The sequence below is a fragment of the Chinchilla lanigera genome, unplaced genomic scaffold (genome assembly GCF_000276665.1).
Source record: "Chinchilla lanigera isolate Chin_1 unplaced genomic scaffold, ChiLan1.0 scaffold00008, whole genome shotgun sequence".
Classification (NCBI taxonomy): Eukaryota; Metazoa; Chordata; class Mammalia; order Rodentia; family Chinchillidae; genus Chinchilla; species Chinchilla lanigera.
Genome location: NW_004955409.1, coordinates 2,457,947 through 2,483,779, shown reverse-complemented (window position 1 = coordinate 2,483,779; position 25,833 = coordinate 2,457,947). Strand labels below are relative to the sequence as shown.

The window sequence follows — 25,833 nt, the reverse complement described above, 5'->3', positions numbered from 1 at the left end:
TCCCCTCCCTCCCCTCCGCTCCCCTCCCCTTCCCTTTCCTCCCCTCTCCTCCTCTCCTTTTCTTCTTTTCTTCTCTTCTCTTCTCTTCTCTTCTTTTCTTTTCTCACAAGGTCTTCTTGTGTAGTCCAGGCTCGCCTGAAACTCCCTAGATACCCCAGCTGACTTCAAAGTTGCCATCCCCTGCCTAAGCTTCTTGAGTGCTGGGATTACATGTGTGCACCACTGCGCCTCACTCAGTACAGCTTTAACCACATTAATGCTGTAGTTATTTCCTCTGCACCAGGGTAAGCTTCTCCAAGGTTGTCTTCTGCTTGGGTTAATTCTCTAGCCATCTCTCACATATTTTACTCTCTGTAGTTATCTCAGTCACAGGCCTCACAGACATAAGGCCCTATTTCCTGCAGCCTGTGAGTGTAAACTGATTTGGAGAGGGGGCTGTGTAGATGCAGCCAGGGGCGGTGCCCTGAGATGGGGAGACAGCCCTCTGCCTACTCTCATACAACACAGATACAAGGCGGAGCAGAGACTGCAGTGCCATGGCCATGCGACGGGAAACCCTGGCAGCCAGCACTGCCACTGGTGGCACAGAATAGGCCCTCCAGAGTATCTGTAGAAAATGCACTCCTACTGATACCTTGATGCACGCCTAGGACAATGAGCTTGGACTTCTGGCCTCCAGAAAGGTGGGAGAATAAGTGTCTGCTGTTTTAAAAAATTAAATGGAAGTTTTTATTACACATTCACTTTTCTTTCTTTTCTTTTCTTTCTTTCTTTTTCTTTTCTTCCTTCCTTCCTTCCTTCCTTCCTTCCTTCCTTCCTTCCTTCCTTCCCTCCCTCCCTCCCTTCCTTCCTTCTTTCCTTCTTTTTGGTTTTTTGAGACAGAGTCTTGCTATTAGTTTAGGCTGACCTTGAACTCACTATGCAGCCCAGGCTTGCCTTGAACTTGTGACAATCCTGCCTCAGCCTCCTGAGTGCTGAGATTACAAGTGTGTGTCAACATGCTTGGTTACCACTTATTTTTTTCAAATGACACTGATAAGGGTGAAAAAGAAGATAAATTCTCTTTTTCTGTTATCTTGTTTAAAAACATAATTACTAAGTATTTTAAAATACACTTCAATTGTTGGTTTTCTTTACCAAGTTCTTAACATCCATAGCAGTTCCTGTGGTCCTCTGTACAGATGTGGAACTTGATTAATTTAATGAAACAAACAAACATAGTTGAGACTAATATCTCACCTTGTGATACCTATTTCTGGCCAAGTAGCCTCGCAAATACGCCTGGAGAACCACCGTGGCAGCTCGTCTCATCTTGTACCTCCTGCGGACCACATACATGCGCCAGTACTTCTGAACGACAGTGGCGGCCTTGGTCCTGCGCAGGAACTTTGCGTAGCTGGCCAGGGAGAACAGGAGCATAGGTCAGTGATTAGAAGACTGGGAAAGGTCAGTGTCAGTGGCCTGGGCATAATAAGCAGCACCTCCAGCACATTATTCTAATACTGTACTCCATGAACTAACATCTCTATTTACTTATATTGTAGCAACATACAGTTTCCTAAAGAATCTATATATTCCTTGTTTCATTTCCCCCTTCCCTAGCCCTGAAAAGTGAGATGTCCCAGGTTTCAGATTTTACAATAAAGTGAGTAAAGCTCATGAAGGGCCCTTCTCTCCAGGACAGGGCTTGTGATTGCAGGATGTGCGCCCCTTTCCACAGCAGACTGGGGTACAGAGAAGTCCCATACGTATCTCCAGCTTTCGTAGAGCTATCATTAATGTGCCATCTTTTCCCTGAACTTGAGTATGTGTTCCTCATCATTAATCAATTTATACTTGCATTTTAAGTTAAAATTGTCCGAATATGGAAGTGTAATTCTTTCCCAGGCCTTCTTAGTCAACTGCTCCTGAAAGCACTCATTGTTAGCTGGCTCATATTCATGACAATTTCAATTTACACATGACTTCTTTAAGCTCCTTTCAAAAGTATAATGCAAAAATTTTGGGGATCTGAGCTGGCAGCAATTTGTAAGTTTTTGAGGATGAACTTAAATCATTCATAAGACTCAGTAAAATTTTATTCTATTTTATTGTCTTACGTGTTCATTTTGTCACCTTTGAAACTAAGCAGGAGCAAGAAGCTGTCTCCTGAGGTCCCAGAGACCTACCATCGGGCCTGGTAGCCGCGCACATATCTCTGCACGGTGACGGCCGCCCTCTGCATGCGCAGGTACTTCTTCCTCAGCAGCCACCCCCGGATAGTCTTCTGGATCCGGATGCAGGCGGCCCGAAGCTTGTCTGCCCTCAGTTTTTCTAGATAGGCCACTTGACCGGCACGGAAAAAGATCTTTGTCTTACCAAATTGGTATTTGTCCTTGTCCTATGTTAGGGAAAATTTGTATCTCAGAAAAAGACCATACAAAGGAAAAGTAAAAGAGAAAAAATACTGTATATCTAAAAGCAGAATCAGTAAAGGGATGAATCTATTTGCTATAACTTGGGCTACACCACAATTAACTAATGGAGCCAGATTTTTGATCAAATGCAAGTTGAGTATATAGAAGGGATTTTAAGGAAAACCATAGTTTAAGAGTTATTTTCCAGAATTATTCTACCTGGAATTATTATCTGAGGCCCAAAACTTGGTTGTGGGTTAAGGCAGCTACTATTGGCTTGTTTGTATTTTAAACATCTCAAGGAAATGGATATGCTGACTCTCCCTCTGACTGACTCAGGCTGTAAACTCCATGAGCAAGCTGAAGGGACAAAAACACCAGTATGAAGGAGGAGACAGTGACACACGCACAGGAAACAAAAGTTAAAAACAAACAAAAACACAGAAACCAGCAGGTATTCATATTAAGAGCTTAAAAAAAAACATTAAGAGGTAAGTTTTTAAGCAGTCATCTCTTAGCTTCTATAGTGTCTAAAAACAAATGAAGATTTGTAAACGTGTTTAAAATCTTATAAATTTCAAACTCCTTTCAAAAAAATATAATTACTTACATTGTTCACTGACTTAAGTCTAAGCAAAGCTGCACAGTAAATATAGTTAAGCATGTTATTTTGGGTGATTTGCCTTATCTGGAAGCATGCAAATTATTAACCATTTTCGTATCAAAAGAAGAGTGGAACTAATGTATAGTGATCACTGTTGTGATCTAAAATGCTGAGAAAAAAGAGAAAATTACTTTTATTGTACGTAGATACCTCCCATCTTGAACGTGAAACCAGATAACCAGAAACTTCCACGTGTATCTAAAAAAATCTAAACGTATTCAATGCAGTTAACAAAGGAACCCTGCATAGGAAGTGGTCCTCCGCACCGCCCAGCCCCCCTCAAAGTGGACCTGTCTCATGCCGCAGGTCCTCCACCTATACCTGCACCTGAGCCAGGCTCTGGGGTGGGGGAAGGGTAGGAGGAGGACTGTCTCAGCACTAGATTTTGTAAGGCACTACTAAGAAAGAGGCTGTGGATCTCTCAAAGGTAAAAAGATTACTACCACAGAAGAGAAATTATATTTAGTTAATAACTGGTAACTCTGACAACTACTTGAATTGAAATAATCCATGTGGACTGCTGTCAAACAAACGTGTCTTTTTAAAAACTATGAATCTAAAACTCTCCCTAGATCAATGACTGCTAGAAATGCAGAATGCTGGGCCCATCTCAGACCCTCAGAATCAGATATTCAGCCGACTGCGCTTGGCCAGCTCCCAGGTGATGCTGCTGTGCGGCAGCGTGAGACCTGCTTCTCCGGCACGCACAGCTGCAGCACCAACCTTATTTCCTAACCACTTCTCTACCGCCACAAGTGTATCTTACACTGCAAAAAGCTACTGGACTACGTTCTCGTTCTTGTTTTTTAGTAAACTGTGTATTTTCCTACTTCTTACACCTGGTATTCTTAGAATATCTTTCTTCACTTTTCTACACTTTCACCCATTCTTCAAGGCCTGACTCAAAACATCTCTCATGAAGCTGCTCCTCCTCCCATAGGTGGACGTGGCTGTGACTTGCTCTGGTTTCCTGTCTTGCTCACTCACCATTCAACATGAACACTACGGTGCTTCTCTTCTACACTCTCTGGCAAGGTACACTGTCTCCTTATTTCTTCTTGATTCCACCTTCCCTGGCCTGTGACACTGCGTCTCAAGTCTGGGTGTACCCTGACTATTCTGCTCCCTCACAGGCCCCGGCACCGTGGACACAGTAAACGTCTTCCTCAGCTACCCTTAAATCATCTGGATGAGGGACATTCTAAACGCAAGGCTCAGGGCTTCCGCAGTCTGTTCATATAAAGGAAGTGAAAATCTTTCTCACCAGTATCAGCTTCTCTAACACCTTCTTGCATGTCTGCTTCCGGTCACCCAGCACATCTTTTTGCTTCATTAGGACACGATAGCGGCTAAAAAATTCTTGGTAAGTCCACCTATGGAAAAAAAAATACCACATTGCCTTAAAGAACTGGGGTCTGTCTCTTAGGATGCTGCCTTACGCTGGACCAAGGCCAGGCTCACCGTGAGGGGAACCCTGCTGCGCTGATCCGGATGGTTTCTAGTACCCCGCACGCTCTCAGCTGCTGCACTGCCCTCTTCTCGTCAAACCTATGGGTGAAAACACACTGTCAGTCCACGGCAGCCAAGTGCTGCCACGGTCTGCAGGCAAGGTTCACATTCTTTTGTGAAGAACCAGGTGGACGGTGTAGAGAAGAAAGCACTCAAAAGCTAGAGCTCCATCAAAATGGCAAACTCCATGAAAGAGCAGGAGGAGGCTATTAACAGTAACAACACAGCTGTAAACATTCCTGTGGTTCACAGCTTGTAAGCAAGTCCACCAAGCACTCTAAAACAAACAGCCGTGAGAGTCCTCTGCACTTTGCCCAGATTTATAGCATGGGGTGGCCTGACTCACAGTTCTCTGAACTCATTGGTCCATCTAATAAGGCTCCCTGGAACAAAGACTGGCCAGATAAAGACTTCTCTAACAGGAGGGGCAAATAAATATGCTCCATTCAGTTACTTCTGAAAAATGACTGATATTCTAAAGGTGACTTACTATGCATACACTGAACATTTAGAGTATTCACATCAATGACAGTATTTTCATGCTGTCTCATACATCATATTTATTTCACTCTAGGCAAATGGCACCTTAAAGAAAATAACACTAAAAGAGGAACTAGAAAGTTCTCCCTCCAGCCAGATGATCACTGGGCTGCTCCCACAGTTAAACTCTGAGCAATCCGTCCACGCCTTCTCCTGTGCTGTCTTCCCACAGGCCAGGCTTCCGGGGTGGTAACTTCCTGCTTTCTCCAGAGTAGGCTCCTTGGGGCCAGGGGCACAGATCTGCTGTCTACCAGAACTGCCCTCTAGTCCAAGGCAGAATCTCCAGAGAGGAGGACTGGCAGGGGGCAGGAGACACTTGAACATGTACAGTGGGAGCCATTACAACCTGCAGTGCATAAGCGTGGTCTCTAAATTCTAAATTGGAACATAACATTTGTCTATACTTATAGGGTGCAGCATGGTATTTCAATACATATATACCATGTGAAAGGATCAAATCACATGCCTGGTCTTTGAAGCACAAACTCTACTTCTAGAAAACGTTATCTAGGGAAATAGTACAAAAATGTTTGGCAAAAGATACTTATTTTAGCACTGCTAGAACCACCTAAGTAATCATCAACAGGGAATAATTTAAACAAATAATGGTATATCTATACCACAGGATACTCTGCAGCTATTAAAATGAGGATATGGATTTTTATGTACTAATATAGGAAGTTTCCACAATCTGTTAAATTAAAAGCAGAGAGAAAACAGCAATTACAGCATAAAATCTTTGCTTTTGATAGGATTTCCTCTCTCTCCCCATCAACTTCTCTCTTCCTCTAACACACACACACAAATGCGCACACACACACGTGTGTGCACACACGAGGAGAGCAGGGGAAGGAAGAGATATTCATTAGTCAAGATGGTTCTATGCCAGTTAATACCACTTATCTATCTTTCTAGGTATACTTTTTCATGTATTTTTATTTAGTCTATATTTCCTAAAGATTAGTTTCAAAATATAATGTACTTGCTTTGTTTTTTGAGACAGGGTCTCACTATGTAATCCAGGCTGGCCTTGAACTCACTATGTAGCCCAGGCTGGCTGCAAACTCATGGGATCCTCCTGCCTCAGCCTCCCAAGTGCTAGGATTACAGGTGTGCACCACCACACCTGGCTTGTAATGCATTAATTTTAAAATTAGAGAAATATTTGTGCTTCATCTCACACAAGGTATCTGAAGGAGACATTGGTGAAGAAGTCATTCTCTGATGGTTTGAACAAGTGAAAACTATCAGAAAAACCTCTGCCAAGGCAGCTCTAACCCAGCCAGCTCTGATTTTAATTATGTCCAAATTAAAAGACTTTGAACTTAGGCAGTCTCAAAACAGAAAAGAGAACCAGACAGCTTGGTTAAATACTCAGTTTCTCAAGTCTCAGAAGGCTAACTGTGCATCACATTCTCAAGAGGGAATCAAAACTTCAAAAAGTCTATTAATTAGTATTTTCCTCAACAAAACATGAAGATTTACCCAAATATCTTCCCCTTGTGTGGATTTGGCAAGCCTATGAATGTGAGTGCTTTTCCCTTCAGTAGAGGAGGACTTACGTGAACGGAAACTTGAAGTCGTTTGGCTTGATACAGCGCACATAATGAGGAGTGGTTGCATTGAGGGTCTCCATGAGCAGGTGGAGGGAGTTTCGGAACTGTGTGGAAAAGGACAGAAAGGGACATGGAAGTTTTGTTTTTTAAAAAAGTAATACACAAGGGAGGGAAAAACAGAAAATGGTTGATGGTACAAATGGGTAAGAGGCGTAATTTCTAATGTTCTGTAGCACTGACAACTATGGTTGACAAATATTGTAAATTAGCTAGAAAAATGTCAAAAGTGGAGCAAAATAATTTAAAACTCTCCTCCTGTGACATGAGTGGAGATGACCGCTGCCTGTAGACCTGACCATCCACAGAGAGAGCTGCTACTACACAAGAATGCTAGGGCTTTCTTTAAACTGACCGGGCGCTGCACGCACACACCTGCTCTGCTGCATGTACAGCTGCCCTGCATCCCCTCCTTCCACTCCCTCCCCTTGGCCTGGACCACGCTCTGAGTCCTGGCCAGTCTCTAACTCAGGACACTTACAGTTTCTGTAGCTTCCAGGTGTAAGCTCAGTCATATGTGACTCACAGTATAACTCCCTTGAGAATACTAAGGCCATTTAATCAGGTAAAGTGGGAAATTTGCTGTTAGACTTGGAAAAGGCAGCAGATGTCTTAAAAGGGTATGAAGAATGACTCGAGAATGGGCACGGATAGCCAGAAAGAGGTTACTAGGAGGCACAGGGACTTGGGCCTGCTCCTGTCTGGGTGCAGGGCAGTGCACAGGGTCTCCTTCCAACACCCTCCATGCTCAGGCGCTAAGCACATGTGTAACAGTTCCTGCTCCCGTAGGCAGAAGACGCGGGAGGGGAGAGGCGCACCCTTGCACTGAAGGAGCCGGCCGGTGCTCTACAGACACACAACAGCTAGAGAGCAAAACAGGGAAGCAGCGGGCTGAGAGAGAGAGAGGAGAGGAGGGAAGAACCAGGTCGAAGAGAAAATGTCTTAGGTGAGGTCTGGAGTGGTGGAGAGAAGCCCATGCCTCACCTGGAGACCCTGTGGGGAGGCCTCCGCGCTCAATGGGCAGGGCTCCCGCGGCCCACTCACCTGGTGCCCCACCGTCTTCTTGTGCTCTTTGGCCATCTGGCCCGGCCTGCCCTTGGTGGGCTTCGCAGGAGTACGGCTGAGGGGTGTGCGCCCCAAGGACACGGCTGAGGTCGGGCTGATGGCCTTCTCGTCATCTTGAAAGAGTTCTGGTAGCATCTTAAACTGCATCACAGACAGCAAAAGGAAATAACAGTAAACCCACATTCAAAAGTAACCCTTCATCAAAGAGAAAATATGAGGATTTTCAACAGCAGCTCCCTTCCTGCAGGTACCCTGGCAAAGCCACAGCCCAGTGTCTGATTTAGGAGGCCAAAAACATGAGAAAGAGAAAACAAACGTCACAAAAATATGGCAGGAAAATGCAGGAATTCTACAACCATGTTTGGAGAAAAACAAAAAATACTGCACCCAGACTTGAAAGCCTAATCCACAGGAAATGGCCACTGTAAACATATTACTGGTTTTGAACTGCAATTATTTATGAGCAAAATATTAAGTGAATGTCTTATCTTATTATTTTACTTCCACAGAAGGTTTTATCATCAGGTGAAGATAAAAGTAGTCCAGGTTTGCAAGCTATTTATCAAGTATTCGCTCGCCTGCCTATTTCCACCCACTAATTCAAGTGCTGAGCCCTAACTCAAAAATGTCACTGAGAAATCTCAGCAACAGGGAGTCAGGAATAAGTTCTCAGTGTTATGAGGTTAAAAGCAACTGTGAATTAATAAGTTTTAATACAATTGCCACGCACAGTGGTGCACACCTGTAATCCTAGCACTCAGGAGGCTGAAGCAAGAGGATCACTGAGTTTGAGGCCAGCCTGGGCTACATAGTGAGATCAATCTCAAAACAAAACAAAACAAAAATTTGCATTGATTGTGGAAAAAAACCACAAAATCAAAAAGTTGATCTTATCCTGTCAGTTTCTGTTTTGTTCTCAAGGGATTTAGAACTTTAACATAATACATGTAATCAATTTTTGGTTCTACCATGCTATAAAAGACTATCTGGTATTTAGATAGGTGGACAGTATTAGCCAATATTACTGGGAGAAATTTTATGGAATAAAAGAGACTTCAAACTAATCCACAGGAATATCTTGATATATATACATAGCTTTGTAACAATGCCCAATTCTTCTAAATAAAATCAATCATGCACAGCCAGGGCAACTTTGTAAAACACCATCTCAAAATTAAAAATAAAAAGGCTGGAGATTTAACTCAGTGCAAAGGCTTTGGGTTCAAAACCTAGTACTGCAAAAGAAAAAGTATATCAATCCTTTGTATAAATGAAGTTGTTTTTGCAATTCCCCAATATTTGTCTAATGATCTCAGAATGTCTCCAGAAAAACATATTTTTTTCTCACAGGAGTTCTTTCACTGAGGGCGGGGGATGTGGCCCAGTGGCAGAGCCCTTGCACAAAGCTCTGGGTTTTGGCCCTAGCACAAAAGGGGGCAGGGTGTCTTTCACTTAGATTTCATTTCACTGTGATTTCATTGGTTATTAATGTGTATATCAATCATAATGTACTTTAGGAAATAATTCATGATATGTGTAACATATCAATGGTTGCTCACTGAACAAATGAATGTATTCTTTGCTTTAAGAAATTAATAATACGTCAGACATGGTGGTGCACGCCTGTAATTCCAGCACGTGGGAGGCTGAGCAGGAGGATTGCTGAGAGCTGAAGGACGGCCTGACCTAAATAGTGAGTTCAGGCAGCAAGACTCGGTCTCAAAATGAAAGTAATAAAAATGAAGAAAGAAGAAAAATGAGGAGGAGGAGGAGCAGGAGGTGGGGGAGGACAAGGAGGAAGAAGAAATAATTAACAATATATGTCCAAACATACTTTCTTTTCAAACTACAAAGAAATTTTCACCTCCAAGGAAAAATGATGATCAAATTGACTTTTTAAAAACTTTATGATGGGATAAAAGTGATAAGCATACAGCAGAATCTGGTGTTCTCCTGAGCTAGGGATGCCTGGTGTCACGCTTTCTTTGCCCAACGGGCAGCAGCAGTGAGTCTGGGCAATCACAGGGTGAGCAACCAATGTATACCGTGCTCCCCACAGCCGGGAACACTTATGCCATGTGCTGTCATATTTCACCACGTGTGCAAAATCCCATCTGTGACTCCTGTGCCTACACACCCACTCTGCTTTTCACTCTCCATACAGGGTTCAAGAAACCTCATTCCATATTCAAAAACAAAGAAAAAGAAAAGAAGTCAATAATATATTCTGGCTTTGTTGGCTAAAAAGAAGCAATGTCTTAACATCATCCTATGTTACAACATTAAAGTTGTGTTCCAGAGAGGAAAGTCCTAGTGGACCTGATCTGGAAACTCCACGTAGGACTATGATGTCAGGCTATCCAAGGACAGGCTATGCACTCAGAATCTTCTCTACAATACCATTCCCAAATAAATGGCAGGCTCTATGTTGGCACGAGCCTACACTTAGTTTTTCTCTCTTCTGTGTGAAACAGTTTTAAGTGCCGGGCTGCCATATCACACTCACCAGTCAGTATTACAATTTAACTTAATGACTATATTATGTACTGGAAAACAGCTTAGTTTCCAGAGTTCAGGGTACTTATGTATAGGGGGCACATCCGCTTCATAGAGATTATAAATTTAAAATTCTCTGCATAGATTTTCTTGAAAAAATAAACAAGTGAGCCAGGCATGGGGACATATGCCTGTAATCTCAACACTGAGGGAAGCTGAGGCAAGAGGATTGTAAGTTTGAGCACAGCCAGGGCAACTCAGTGAGACCCTGTCTCAAAAAATGAAAAGGGTTAAGAGTACAGCTCAGTGAGAAGGCCTTGGTTCAATCCCTAGTACTGCGAAAGCAAAAACAAAACATGCATTTTAAATTTCTGAATCAGAAACTGTTATGTGGTTTTTCTTGAGGAGGCATCCTGCTTCCTGTCAGGCTGTTTCCTCAGAGCTCATTCCTGGCCCCTCTGCCAGGCTCTGAACACCAATGCAGGGTGTCCGGGGTCTTTGGCCTCAGCTCTCTTCCTGCTCTATCCAGATGCTCCCTTGAGGGGACGTCATCCAGGCTCAGGCTTAACTGCTATCAAGTTCTAACGGCTATCAAGTCCCTACCATATGCTCTGACCCTCCCTCTAGCCTGCCCCCTTTCACTTCCAACTTCCCAGATGAAGAGTCCACTTGCTACCCAATGCTGCTTCAAATACACGTCTAAAGCAGACACGGACTGACTTCACACTGTACTACAAGCACTGTATTCAAAACACGTAACACAAATACTAATCAACTGGTACTTCCAAGAGAACAAATTAACACTGTGTTACGCATGCTTCCAACTGGAGGCAGAACCATTATAAAGCCCACACCCCTGGGGGCGGTTTCTGCAAAGTCTAGGAGCAAGGGAGGTCTTGAAGCTGTGACTGGTATATCACACACCATCCCCACGTCAATGGCACAGGCCTCGAACCAGCCCAACAAAAAAGTCACAACTAAGATGCAGCTGCTTATGGGTGCCTCAGGGTTGAGAACCTCTGTTCTGTAGAAGTTGGTTATTCTGGCAAACATTAATGAGACTATCATGGTTAGGTCACTATCCATAAATCACAGTGATTAGCTCTTCAACTGAGTACTACTTAAAGACAGGCACTGAGAACATCAATCCCGAAAGCTATAAAGCATCAATGTTCAGTGCCTGTTAGCTTAAAGAAAATACTCACTTTTTCTACAGACACCATGACACACTACTGTCTGACACTTAAGTTTGGTCTTTATTTGACCTTTATGTTATCAAAATAATTGAAAGTAAAAGTTTTTCTTCCAAAAACAAGAGTCAGAATTTCATATTCTATCCCACTGAAATTAAAAGGGTTTTCTTAGAATAAACTAGAAAAACAAAGAATGCCGGTCAGTCATCTACAAGAATTTAAATGAAGATTTTTGCTTTTCTGATGAATTTCTGAATATTTACCAAACTAAATGGCCTTATGGTTCTTGCTCCTTGTAGGATGAATCTGAGCCCCTCCCATCTTTTCAGATGGTCGGAGGCGGAGGTGGGGATCAACTCGATGAGGTGATGCAGTTACCGTAACTCCCTACCATCTGGAATATCCCTTCCCACAGGAAGGCAGTGCTCCTCCCACCACACCTGACCTGCACGCACCGACAGTTCAGAGAGCAGCTGCACCTGGACTGGAGTAAACGACACTGCACTCCTTGTACACCCTCAACATAGCAGCAGAGAACCTCTCCTTGCGCCGCATCACACAGACACAAGAGAGCGCGGAAACACTGTGGAGGTGATGCCTGCACATATGGCGGAAAGGCCACACCACACAGAGGCTAAGAGGAGACTGAGCACAGCTGCCTGGGCTTTCACTTGGCCTAGAAACTCTAGCTGCGAAGCCTCTGTACTTCAGGTGCCTCAGCTGTAAAACAAGAGTAGTAGTACTCCCTCACTATAAGGATTGAATGTGCTAATATCTGCAAAGCATTGAGAACTGAACCTGACTCACAGTATTATATATGATAAATTACAAGCTGTAGCTAAAATTGACTTTGTTACCAAAAATATCATCATTTTATTAAAAAACTAATGCTGGAGTAATTAACATTTTATGAAATACATCCTGACTAATGTAAGCCTATCCACGGTTACCTTGCTTGACTTAAGAACTTGAATTTGTTCTTCAAAAACGGTGTCTTTATTCTTTTCAAGAAAGCCTTCACATTGATATTCCACCTGAAAACAAATGGAGAAGTATACTTAATTGATAAATCTTTTAAATAGATATTACCACCATCACTAACAAAAATATTAGCTCAGCCATGTGACTAGCTCTTAGCAAAGTGCTATCATCTATCATTTCTAAGAAATCAGTAACAATTCTTGGAAAGAGGTACGTTAATGCTGCAGTGAAATTCCCCAAGTATCATTTTCCTAGGGAAGAGTAGTAGTGCCACTGGTTAACTGTGGTCTAATGAGCCTCTCAATCATGGTTAGTAGACTCCTAGGAAGCTGATCCTCCCCATTGTTCTGCCAAAGACCGCTCCTTCTATGCTAATCCACCACCCAGGGGCAGAAGAGAGCTACGTGGGAGAGAGGGTAAGCCGGAACAAATGGCTGGCTGACAGTGGACAGGTGAAAGCTAACAATGGACAGAAGAAGATGCTGGGGAAACACAATCTGGTAAAGTGGGACAAGGGACTGTTTTTCTTCCAACTCCAGAAACTTTCAAAACTTCAGCTATCTGCCTCTCAAGGAGCTCTGCACCCTATACTACAAACACATAGGTGGCCTTATGGTCATTCCAAGGCTTCCAGCCAGGACGAAGGCAGACTTAGGAAGTTCTCGATCCCTGATGGGTAACCCCAGGAAGCTTAGCTCAAAGCCTGCCCTACAACAAAGCAGACCACAAAATGTGTGATGTGGCGTTGATAGCCTGTTAGTAATGGTCCAGTGAGTCAACACAGAAGGTGACACACATCTACAATTACTATACTGAAATCTTAAGGGTAAGCTATGCATTAGAACTCAGAAATTCTCAAGAATTTATGTATGTAGTGCACCACTTTGAAACTCCAGCAGAGTCTAAAGCAGCCATCTCTAATCAAACATAGTAATATTGTTACACGGAACTATGGAAATACCTTAACTGTGATAAAGACCACAATTTTCATATTAATTCAAATCAAGGGTCAAGTTTAGCTGCTAATGAGTTATGGAAAGACTTGGTTTTCAGAGCTTTCTGGATTTCAGAGTTATAGACAGATGATTATAGACCTATATTTATTTCATATACATTATAATGAAATGGAAGGTAAAGAAAGAGAAAACCAAGAAGCCAAATTCTGTAGAATGGTTTTCTATAAGGTCTTGAATGATGCATACATCAATGGTGGTGACGACGACGACGACGATGACGGGGGTGATGGTGATGGCGGTCCTTATAATGACACTTCCTGCCTATTGATTTTTTCCCTCAGCAATGTAAGTATTCAAAAAGAAAAACGATATAAAACCTCCTTACTTTGTCAGCAAAATGCTGGATGATGAAAGCTTTGTTTGATAGGCGGGGCTTTTCAAAGAGCGCACATTTGTTCAAATGTGTGTTGTACAATTTTTGTGCCCAAGTGTCATCTGTCCCTTTAGGCATCTACAGAGATAAAAAAGAAAGCAAGCAAACAAGCAGAACAGTGAGCCTCTCCCAGCATAGGAGCTGCCAAGAGGCCATGTTCTGGCTTCGTCTAACAACTCACACATCCAGTTTAGAAATTCCTTTCTTCTACATTTCTTTCTTCTAGGCCAAAACCCAGCCACTAATGAAGAGCATGACAGCCTTTCCTGGGTGACCCAGCCCCACCTTTAGGTGATCTGATCTGCTTCTAAGTCATTAACTAAGTATTTGATCTGTTTTTAAAACAACAAAGGTCTCACAAGTTAAAAATGAAATATCATGGCTCTCCCATATTTGAAATATTTTATTAAATAGAAGAAACATTACACACAGTGGAAGAGATCTACAGTTCAGAAAAGGATGGCATGGAGGGCAGTCTCCTTGCCATTTCCTCCAATTTCATCATGTCTTCCTGCCTTTCAAGGCATGTATGCAATGCGCTCATTCTGTATAATTCTTCCAATTTTTCCTCTTAGTAATAATATTCCCTTATTTATGGCCACAAGTTGTCACTGATGTTTTTGTTATTATGATAATTGCCACAGTTTTCTTCTTTTACATATATATCCTGTATATTTTTGTAAGTATATTCATAGGTTAAATTATAGCAGTTTCATTCCTGGGTAAAAACAGATATGCACTTATGGTTCTGACAAATGTCAAAATTTTCTCCTAAATATGTTACATAAATTATTATCTTTACTCAAGAGTATAAGTGCAATATTCATTATTATCAAGTGAAAGTATCAGGTTTAAACTTGCCCATTTGATAAATACTGGGATATCACTTTTACTTTGCTTTGCATTTTAATAAAACCTCAAATGAAGTAAGCACCATTTCATTAAATGCATTCTTAATGCTGGAGATATCTGGATGGCTACAAGGCTCAACCTGTGATGAGTTGTAATTTACTGCACATAAACTAAAGAAAGACTAAGGCAATGGGTGGCTTATCTGCCTAAAAGTACTCAGTTAGTAGAAAGCTGGGGATCTAATATTTTCCTCAACATACCGCATCTTTAAATATGAAAGCTAAAACTGCATCCCCATCATATGTCAATAATGAAGAAGAACAACTGGTAAAGTTAAAAATTACAGCCATTTAGAACAACTTTTTGCATTTTTCTCTCTTTTGTTCTTTTTTCTTTTCCTTGTGTAGTACTGGGGATTAAACACAGGGAGCACCAAGGCTGGCCCTGAGCTTGAGATTCTCTTGGCTCAGTCTTCCAAGTAGCCAGGATTAAAAATGTGTGCTGCCACACCTGGCTTTCTTATACTTGTTCAAATATATTGTATCACTGAACAAAAAGTACTAAACATAAGCAAACTGATAACAAAAGTGGTAAAAATTGGTAGCAATTTAATGTCAATTTTGCACATAATTTATAATTACATAAAAAGAAAAGGGACATTCTCCCAGCTTCACTGAGGAGAAACCTGGCGGTCTAGCGTCCCCTCAGAATAGAAGTCAGAGTACCCCCAGCTGTTGTCACAGTGGCCTCTCATGGTGTACTAGTGAATCTGCAGGATGCTCTACTCACCTCTGACCTTAACAAATCACCTATTCTGGTCCATTAAATGCCGCAGAAAATCATACCTTACATTCTTCATCCAGCAAATCCAGAATGCCCAGTTTAGACTCTATAAGATTAATACAAGGCTGATTATCATAAAAATCTATGAGTGTCCAAGGAATCTGTTCCTTCATATATTCCTCTTGTTCCAATTTGAAGACATGCTGAAATTGGAAAAAAAAAAAAAAAAGCAGTCATTATAGGATCATCATAAAGAATTTGGTCAACAATGTTTCTATCGGAGAATACCAATGTAATTAGAGATAGCCTCTGGCTTCTAGCAACAACGATCTCATGGGAGATGAATGATTTACACACAGGAAAAGCAAATATAACCCACACCGTGAAGCCGTGCTACACAGGATTCCTGGTGAATAAGAAAATCTAGACGTGAAGTGCTTTAAACAGCTGCTAAGTACAGCAGTTGTTGTGATCATGTTTATTCTAAACTGCACTGTGTGCTGTGGCTTCTTAAATTACTGCATGGGACCTGCTAACAGCAGGTAACCCAGGTGCACCTGAGGGGCCCTGAGCAGCCCAGAGCAATGCCCTCCAGATGGTGTAGGCAACATCTGCAGCACAAGAAAGTCCTGCTTCTAGGGGCCCATGGTGCCGAAGTACACATGCCTAGATGAGACGATGGCTGGTCTCCTGTATCAGTCTTCATTATTCTCCTTCATCACAGAATCTACCCTTCTTGCTTTTCTCAATTCTGCATCCAATACTGCAAGCAGCTACAAGTCCTACCGCTGCTATTTCTGCCAATGTGCAGTCATCACTGCCTCTTGTCAGTACGTGTGGACTGTGTGTCACATGTCAGCCACTACCCATTGACAACACAGTGGGCACTGCCCTTGTGGAGAAGGAGAAGAAGTGGCTGGAAATCAAATCATCACAGGGAGTGAGATTACAAACTAGTAACACTACAAAGGAAAACAAGGTGAGCTCTGAGAGAAGAGCTCATCTCACTGGGAAAAAGGGTGGCCAGGGTGGTGTCCTGAGGGAGGCCTGTGTGCTCCCAGCTCTGGCGACAGGTGGAAGCGCATGGTGCAGATGGAAAGCAGTCCAGCCACCGCCACAGCTCAGGTCGGAGGCCCACCCCACTCAGCGGGTACCGAACCCCCCCGCTGTGCCATGCTGACGGCCACTCCATGCTCCCCAAGGGTTTCTTTCTCCCGCCCTCCCTCATGTCTCCTCTGGTTCTCTCAAGTGCCGTTTCCAGGAAGATGTGTCTTTGTTTTCTAAGACCCAAGCCCTGTGAAACTCAGGAGACAGATTTCTGAGGCATCTCTCCTCCTGCACCTGGAAGCTCCCCACCTGATTCTGTACCTAGTGGAATGTCACCTCCACTCATTCGCAGCATGTGCAGTCTAACCAGCTGTAATAAGCCTTAGTCAGAAAACTGGTCATCCAAATGAATATCTGTATCAGGTTAATTAGCAAACTGCTTCTCTTCTTTTCATTAATGAGAAGGCAAATAGGGCACCATATGCTAGCATGACGGTACTGCTAACTGATGGTACCTAAACGATGGTGCCAACATCTTCCAAACTAATGAGCTGTCTTTTCAAAAATTTCACTAATTTATATGCAGTCTGCACACTGGCACCAGAAGCCCTGCTCTAGACTTTAAATAGAGCTTTTTTCTCATACACAGCTTTATATCTCATTTGGAAAAATCCAGGGGAGTCTCAGTTGTCAAAGAATGTGGGCAAGAGATCCTTGGCCCACACAGCGATGCCTCCCAACAGTGGCATGCCAGTCACAGTGTTCCTGATGCCACTGCCCCACCCACAGTGCCAGCCCAAGGAGCAGCCCTTGCAGCCAGGTTCTCCACTGTGAGCTCCTATGTCATCAGCTCTCTAGGCCAGCTGCGGGACAGGGGGCACTCCTCTGCTGGCAGCTCTGATGAAAACATGAACGGGGTTAATCACATTTGTTTTCTCCCCTATTGAGTCAGAAAACAAGGAAATAATTAGGCAACTAGCAGTGGGAGCTAAAGCTGGAAGAAACCAAGATGAGCGGGAGCTGTGCAAGTTAAGAGGACAGGAAGAGCGTTCCAAGCACTGCTCTGCTGGCTTCACAGAACGTTTGAAGTAAGCAAGGAGGCAGACAGAGGTAGAAAAAGCACACAGAGACCAGAAGCAAAGAACCCACCATGGGACAGTGAGAGCGAGTGCAGCTGCTGTGCAGAGAGAAGCTGAAATGCAGTACAGGGAGGTGCGTGAAGAGAGGAGAAACGGGGATGAAGCAGAAAGCGGGAGAGAGAAACAAGAGCGAGAGAAACACACAGGCAGAGACACGAGAGTCCTGAGAAAGTGACAGACTGGCCAGGCTCTACTGCAGCTAGCACTGGTTCCTTACGTTTCCAGTCACCTTAGGGTGCCACTGACTAAAACATTACCAAATTCAGAAAAACCTTGAGAAATTAGAGTGCTCAATTTGGTTTCTGTTAGGTTTTTATTAATATTCTTTATGCACAGATAATACACCAATTGTATTATTCTAGAAACAGTCATAAGCCCAAGGTTTTTAAGATCATCTCTACATTACTTCATCTGCTAAGCAGTTTAACTTTCTAAAGATGATTCAAATTTTTATCAAAGTATATGCAGTATTTATCAAATGCTTCACAAGGTTTTTATAACTTCTGTCCCTGTCCTCCCCAATCCCATCTCACTCCCTAGCGGCAAAAACTGTCAATTATCTTAGGTATTTCTCCGGACATTTACCAATATATTTCTAAAGAATACGCTTTTATCAGCCACTTTCTGGTTTATTAGTTTGAAACTGTTGATTTTCTGATAAACTAGGTAAGACTGAATTTGCACAGACCACCTCTCCAGTGCTCCTTTGCTCTCTTCCCAATATTACCATTTTTAGATACTACCTTTTGGTTTCTATCACTTTTTTCATCTATGGTGACATCTTTAGCTGTGGACCGTGCCACCTGACCAGTCTCGTACAGCGAAGGCAGTGAGGGTACTTTTCAGGCCCACCAGCTCTCTTCTCTTTCATCTTCCAGTTCCTGTTGGTAGTTCATTTCTAGTGTCCTCTCTCATCATTACTAACAACCACCCCCAATGTGGCACTCAGAACTCTGCCTGGCATGTGATGAGCACTATACTTATCCATAAACGCATATGCGGTAGGTACCATTAGTATCTCCACTTTAGAGATGAGAAAGTTAAGTTCCAGCAAAGTCAGTTAACTTGCCCTAGGTCCCCTGGACAGTCACTGCCGAGTGAGATTCCAGGCCAAGCATTCCCCTCTGGGGCCTGTGCCCTTTACTATTACAATCTGCTGCCCCTCATTTTTAAACCCCTCCAAGTCTCCCACAGTGATGACAGTCCTCTAGGGTATCTGATATTACCACCTCCTAAGGGCCACTCTCAAAATAATCGCAATGCCACTGACACAGTAAGTGGTAGAGCACTGGAAGAAAGAATACATAAGGTTCTGATGTTTAGCTCTGATGTCTTGCTGGCCTAGCAAGTAAGAGTTCAAGTGGTCGTAACTCCACAGCCAGTCTGTTTCAGACTAACACACTGAAGGAAACCCCTGTTCACTCCTCCTATGCTACCACCTAACGTAGTTCAGCCTCTCTCCACTTACTTGCCTCAAATTCTCACTACTCTCAGACAAAGGATACCTTTGAATTCCATCTGGACCATCAAATGTTTTTCTAATGTTGCATCATTTATTAATCATCAGTTCCATAGCAGTTTAGCTGCTCTAAACCTCATATAATAATTGTATTTCAGGGCTTCCTTTCAGGGGCCAGCCTTTAAACAAAGATTAGGAATTCAAGAGAATAATTTATAGCAGAATATTGTTCAAGGAAGAAAATTCTTACCATGTTGAATTGTTGCTGTAGTTTTTCATTTGCATAATTTATGCAAAACTGTTCAAAACTATTTATTTCAAATGTTTCAAATCTGTAAAACCAAAAATAAAGTGGGAAGGGGAGAAAAGAAGTATCTTTTTAAAAAAATATTCAAAATGCACACATTAGGAACAAAGGAATGGGAAAAAGGTTTGTAAGGCAAACCATGGAATTTGTATCTAGCAGATAACAATCAGCCAAGAGGCAGAGAATTTTTAAAAAACGGCCCCAGCATGCAGAGATGTGGGCTGTGGAGGTTTTTGTTGTTGTTGTTGAGGGTTGTTTTATTATTATTACTATTTGACAATAAGAGTTAGGGGGCTTATTTCATCCTGAAGTGGGGAACAGTAATACTTAAATAAAGCTATTGCTCTTCTCAAATGACAGACTCACAGGGCTATATACACATATAAAGAAAATAGAAACAGAGCTATCAAGGATTCTTTAGGAAACTGAAGCAGGGAATGAAAAATGAGGATCAAACAAACAATATACTGGAAGCTTTACAAGTAAAGAAGGGCATCCAGAGAAGGCAAACTAGCAAGCAAAATTAGATTTCTAGAAATTCAGTGAGGACTTGCCTAGTAAGTGTGTGAAAACCAATCAATTCTATCCACTAGCTTGTAAATTAGCTCTGGACTTGAGATATATATTTGGTTTTAATTTTAAGCAACAAGCAATTCTATCACCATCATCAAAGTACTCCTCGTCTTTTTCCTCACCAGTAGGAGACAAAATTAAATGCCAACAGTTATTAACTACTCTGTATGAGGAAATGCCTACTGCTAACCCAGGAAGACAAACATACTTACCCATAGATATCCAGCACACCAATAAAAGAGTGCTGCTTGACAGCAGAATGGAGAGCCTGATTGACATGATCCACAATCCAGTTAAAGAGCTTGGCGTAGATGTGCTTGGCCAGCGCATCTCGGGCATTTGTGGCCTGCAGCTTGGAGATGGGTTTGATGTATGTCTCTGTGGCTGTGGCCAGCTTTCGATGGCAGAGCCAGTGGCACATCTCCTCATACTCCACACCCATGAGGTCACAGAAGATACTGAGAGGTTCATGCTTGGGCTGTCACAAGAGAGTAAGTTATTTCCTATGACCAGGTCAATCAAAGAAGAACATCCTGGAAATGTTAACAAAGAGGTAACAAACAAAAAAAAACTCAACAATTTCTTTACTGAAATATCAAGACTGCTCAAACCATATCAATAATGATAATCACAACATTCACCTAAAGCTAGTCTAGGCAGTACTTTGCCATCTTTTTCAGGGTTCATCTTTGATTCTTTGATGATGTATTTGTATATCTCTTAGGGCTCATTCATTCATTCATTCACTTGGAAAGTCAGTCAACTAATCAAAAAATATCCACTGTATGTCCATTATATGCCAACAAACAAACAAAAAAATCTGGTCCTTCCCCACCTAGAGTTCATAGCCCACTGGGGAAACGATTCCTTCCTAAAATGTAAGGTATCACAGAGAAGGACACTGGGCTATGAGTCCACAAGAGCAGTATGTACTCTACCCAGGGGCAGGAGACAGCGGCCTTGAGAAAAAACTGAGATTTGAAGGGGTAGAAGATGCCACCAGGAGAAAGGAATGGGAAAGAGCTTTCAGAGGAGAGGGAGGGAAAAGTTGAAAAAAGTCTCTGTAGCAGGAGGGGTCAAGGCTGAGGGAGAAAAAATGTCAGATGAAGCCAGAGATAGAGGCAGAGGCACCTGCCCAGTCTTTATCCTTAGAGGAGTGGGAAGCTGCTGGATGTCTTCAGAAGGAAACTTGACAGGTGAGTGATCAGGTAGATCTACCCTGCAGAGCATGGGGCCACATGAAGCCATACGAGGTCACAAACTTTTAACATGATTATGGGACTCTAGCATTATTTTTCATGACTTGATTGCAAGGTGCTTGAGCATGAACTACACAGGTGACAACAAAAAAATGCATCAGACATTGTGAGTGCTTTGCAACTTGAGAAAATACAGGAACTATCAATCGTGATATCTCAACCTACCCACATATGTGTACTGTGAAGATAAGCATTTATTATTATTAATAAAAAGTTTTCAGCAGCTTGGTACAAGCATAAAAGTGTATCAAATAGTTCTTTGCTCATGGTATTTTTATAACTACATATACAACATCACTAACACTAAAAAAAGAAAAAGGTGGTCAAAAGAAAACAGAACCAAAAATGAAAAAAAATTATGGGGGGCTGGGGATTTAGCTCAGCGGCATAGCACCTGCCTGGCAAGCGCGAGGTTGTGAGTTCGATTCCCGGTACCAGAAAAAAACAAAACAAAACAAAAATAAATAAATAAAAAAAATTATGGAAGAAAAAAAAAATGTTCAACAAAAAATGGACAGATGAGTACTTTTTGTCAAGACAAGTAAGGGACTATACTTAATTTGTAGGACAAGCCTGCCAATTTTCAAAGATTATAATGTGAAAAGAATATTATATGCAAAAACACACTGCCAAACGATGCATCATAAAGACAAAATAGCATAACTAAAAAAAGGTCTGCTATCTCAATGAAAAATTTTAATTGCATCTCAGAAGGACTCTTATAAAAGCTAGTTATGTGGTAGCAAACCTGACTGCAAAAGAAATTAAAACCATTACTGATGGCAAGTCTGTTAAGCAATATATGGAAAGTGTGGCAGATGCAATTTGTCCTGATAGAAACCTGGATTTTTCTAAAATCAGTTTGTCTCACCAGATTATAAGCAGGTGAAATGAGAAACAGAAACATCTATTGAAAGAGATTTGGGGAGTAAGGGTGTTAATTTCAAATTTTGTGCTTTGATGATCAATGAAAGATCAAAGTGTTTAATGCTACAAATGTGGCTCCACTTGCCATTTTCACTACAGTGACTGATAACAGTGTCACTGAAGAAATGACTTCTTTGGTGCCCTTAAAGACACAACTGAATCTCCTAATGTGTATGAAGCAGTAAAAATTACATGAAAGCAATTTTCTGTGGCCTTGGTCAGTGTGTTGGGTACAGCTATTGGTGGTGTGTTGGCAACGGCTGATAAAAAGAGGAACTTTAAAAAGTCACAGATGACTGACTGTAAAGGTGTAAATAAGAAATTATTTCTTTCTCTTGCCTGATTGCTCTGGCTAACATTTTGAGTACCATATCAAACAGGGTGGTGATAGTGGACATCCTTGTTTTGTCCCAAAACTTTAGAGGGAAATCAGCTTTCTCCCATTTAATATAATGTTGACAGTAGGTTGGTCACAAATGGCTTTTATCAGATACCACGATTTTTTCAGGCTTTTTATCATGAATACAAGTTGCATTCTGTCAAAGGCATTTTCTGTGTTTATGGAGATTGTCATGTGATGTTTGTCTTGCTTGTTTATGTGATGTATTCTATTTATTTGCATAAGTTGAGCCATCTTTGCAATGATGCCTACTTGGTCATGATGTATGATCTTTTTGATGATTTGTTGCATTCTGTTTGCCAGTATCCTGTTGAACATTATTGGGTCTATGTTCATTAAATGGATTCGCCTATGGTTCTGTTTTTAAGATGTGTTCTTGTCTGGTTTTGGAATAGGTAGAGCTAGCTTTCAGGAATAATTGTGGGTATGTTCCTTCCCTTCCAATTTCATTGAAGAGTTTGCCGAGTATTGACATTAGATCTTCCCTGAAGTTCTTGAAGATCAGCAGTGGGCTTTCTTAGTTGGTGGTTTTTTGTTACTCTTTCAACTTCACTGCCTGTTAGTGTACTATTCAGGATTCTTGTATCTTCTGGGTTCAGTGCTGGGAATTCATATGTATCAAGGAAACCTTCCACTTCTCTGGGATTCTCCAATTTATTCAAGTGCAGATTTATGAAGCAACTACTAATAATCTGGATTTTGGCAGTGTCTGTTGTGATTTTACCTTATTCATTTCTAATTGCCTTGATGTGGGTCTTTTCTTTCCTTTTTTGGTAAGACTAAGGGTTTGTCTATTATGTTTACTCTTTCAAAGCTCTTCAATTCATTGCTTTTTGTATTTTCAGTATCAATTTCATTAATTTTTGCTCTGATCTTTTTAATTTCCTTTCTTGTACTAGATTTGGATTTTGACTGTTCTTATTTTTCTTGGGTGTTGAGAAGTGTACTACTAAGTTATTTAGTTGGGCTCGCTGTTTTCTCTGAGACAGGCTTCACAGCTATAACCCTCTCTCGAAGGACTGCTTTGACTGTGTCCCACTGATTCTGGTATACTGGACTGACATTATCATTTGGCTCTACTGACCAATTTCTTCCTTGATTTCTTCTATGACCCACTGATTATTCAAGAGTGTATTGTTTAATTTCCATAATTTCTGTGGTTTCTTTTGCCACTGATTTCTAGTGTCATTGAACTATGATAACATGCATGGGATAATGTCAATTCTTTTGCATATACTTAAGCATGTTTTATGGGCTAATGTGGTCTACTCTGAAGAAAGTTCCTGTGCGCTGCTGAGAACACTGTATTCTGTTACTGTTGGGTGGAACACTCTGTAGATATCTAGTAAGACTACTTCTTCTAAAGTGTAGTCCAACTCTCCTATTTCTTTGTCAGTATTTCGTCTAGTTGCTGTTTGTGACAGTGGCATACTGAACTCCCCTGTGTTGATGTTTATCTGCTCTTTCATTAACTCAGGTGCATCAGCTTTCAGTGCACATGTGATTATAACTGTTATCTCTTCCTGTTGAATTGTTCCCTTAACCAGTATATAGTGACTTTCACTGCTTCTTCTGATCAGGTTTGGCTTGAAGTCCACTTTATCTAAAATTAGGATAGCTACTCCTGCCTGTTTTCAGGTTCCTGTTGGTAGGGGCCGTGTTGATCTTCCCGGTATCACCCCAACTTTAGCATATATGCTGCTGAGGTGAGCATGGCAGCAAGTACATTTGTGAACAACTATTTCCAAGGATGACGCACACAAAGAGTAAATAAGATAAAAAATTTGTGACAAGCACTTGAAAACTCACCTGAACTGTAACCGCTTCCACTGCACCAGACAATGGTACATTCCTTTCACACAAACAAGGCCAATATCCTACTATTTTTATGTTTGTGTTGCCCTCTATTGTAAAAGTTATAAAAAAAAATAAAAACAAAGAAAGTTTTCTATGCATTGACTGTATTATTTATTTTAGATATGGCTCAAGAAAATTCATCTTCACTGAATGCTGCCCTGGTAAGCCAAAAGGCTAGACACCCATCGATTAAAATGTCATTGATGACTTAAATATGCCTACAGCCCTACAATATTTTCCATGACTTTGCCTGAGCAGGTATTTGACAGTACTTGTTTAACCTGTAGGAGTGTATTATATTTTTTACATCTTCCACAGGGATCAGTTGAATCTGGTAACATCCTGGGGAATAGACAGGGTGAACATCATAGTCTCCAAATGACAGATGAGGAAATGAGATCCAAAAGAACACACGGATTGTCAAAAATCATATGGCCAAGTGATGTCAGAGCTCACAGTAGAACCTCCATCTCTGACACCCTCATCCCTGGGCCTGTCGCATTTAGGCAGCTTTCCTCCTTTCCATGCCCTCCGGAAAGTCATCATTCCAGATACACATCAGCGCCTCCCAAACTCAAAGAGCCCAGCCCTTTAACTAAAATAAGCAGTCTAGAATACCTATACACCAACACTCATGCACACAACATCAACACACACACACACACACACACACACACACACACACACAAACTATTATTCAGCCATGAAAAAGAGAATGAAGTGCTGATACATGGATGGACTTTGAAAGGCCACACACTATATGATTCAACTTATATGAAATGTCCAGAGTAGGCAAATCTATAGAGGCAAATATTAGATTCATTTTTTTTTTGGCTACCTATATTCTCTTTTATTGAAGAACTACTCAATGAATTTTAAGTACATGAAATCACTAGTTTTGAATATTTTAAAATATATATATCAGTTTATAATAGTAAAATTACCATTCACATGAAGATACTGAAAAAATACTGCGTGAGTGCCACATAATCTCATAAATGTGAAATTTCTTGCAACATCCTTATTTCTACCTAATAAAAATGTTACTCTCTACTTCTGTGACCTAAACAGCTTCTATTACCTTTAAACCCTTTACCTTTGTTTTATAAAAATGTGGGTAAATCAGAGATTGATTTTTTAAACTCAGTTTGGATCTTATTAATTTCAAACATATCCACCCCTCTCCAGCCAGTCTTTGGAAATTTTCTCCTTATATTACTAGTATTAACATTACGAACTTGTCAGATTTTTAAAAAGGCATTAAAACTGTACCATTTCCCAGTTTTGTCAGATGAACATTTAGAATTTCTGTACTTGCCCTGGCCACAGTGACAAACCACTTCTATTTAACATACATTTGGCTTAACAACATCCATGGTTATAT

The 25,833-nt window shown here is 41.5% G+C and overlaps 1 protein-coding gene across 4 annotated transcripts in view; it reads right to left on the bottom strand.

Moving 5' to 3' along the window:
- Positions 1 to 25,833, bottom strand: part of Myo5a (myosin VA (heavy chain 12, myoxin)) — a 121,037-nt gene that overhangs the window by 46,760 nt on the left and 48,444 nt on the right. For all 4 annotated transcript variants that reach the window (XM_013510278.1, XM_013510279.1, XM_013510280.1 and 1 more), the window contains 11 exons: positions 20,219 to 20,484; positions 19,377 to 19,458; positions 15,544 to 15,684; positions 13,799 to 13,924; positions 12,427 to 12,510; positions 7,767 to 7,928; positions 6,672 to 6,769; positions 4,522 to 4,608; positions 4,325 to 4,433; positions 2,169 to 2,380; positions 1,240 to 1,396 (listed from right to left, as the gene is read on the bottom strand). In XM_013510278.1, the coding sequence (XP_013365732.1) occupies positions 1,240 to 1,396; positions 2,169 to 2,380; positions 4,325 to 4,433; positions 4,522 to 4,608; positions 6,672 to 6,769; positions 7,767 to 7,928; positions 12,427 to 12,510; positions 13,799 to 13,924; positions 15,544 to 15,684; positions 19,377 to 19,458; positions 20,219 to 20,484 (1,524 nt within the window). The remainder of the gene's footprint in view (positions 1 to 1,239; positions 1,397 to 2,168; positions 2,381 to 4,324; positions 4,434 to 4,521; positions 4,609 to 6,671; positions 6,770 to 7,766; positions 7,929 to 12,426; positions 12,511 to 13,798; positions 13,925 to 15,543; positions 15,685 to 19,376; positions 19,459 to 20,218; positions 20,485 to 25,833) is intronic.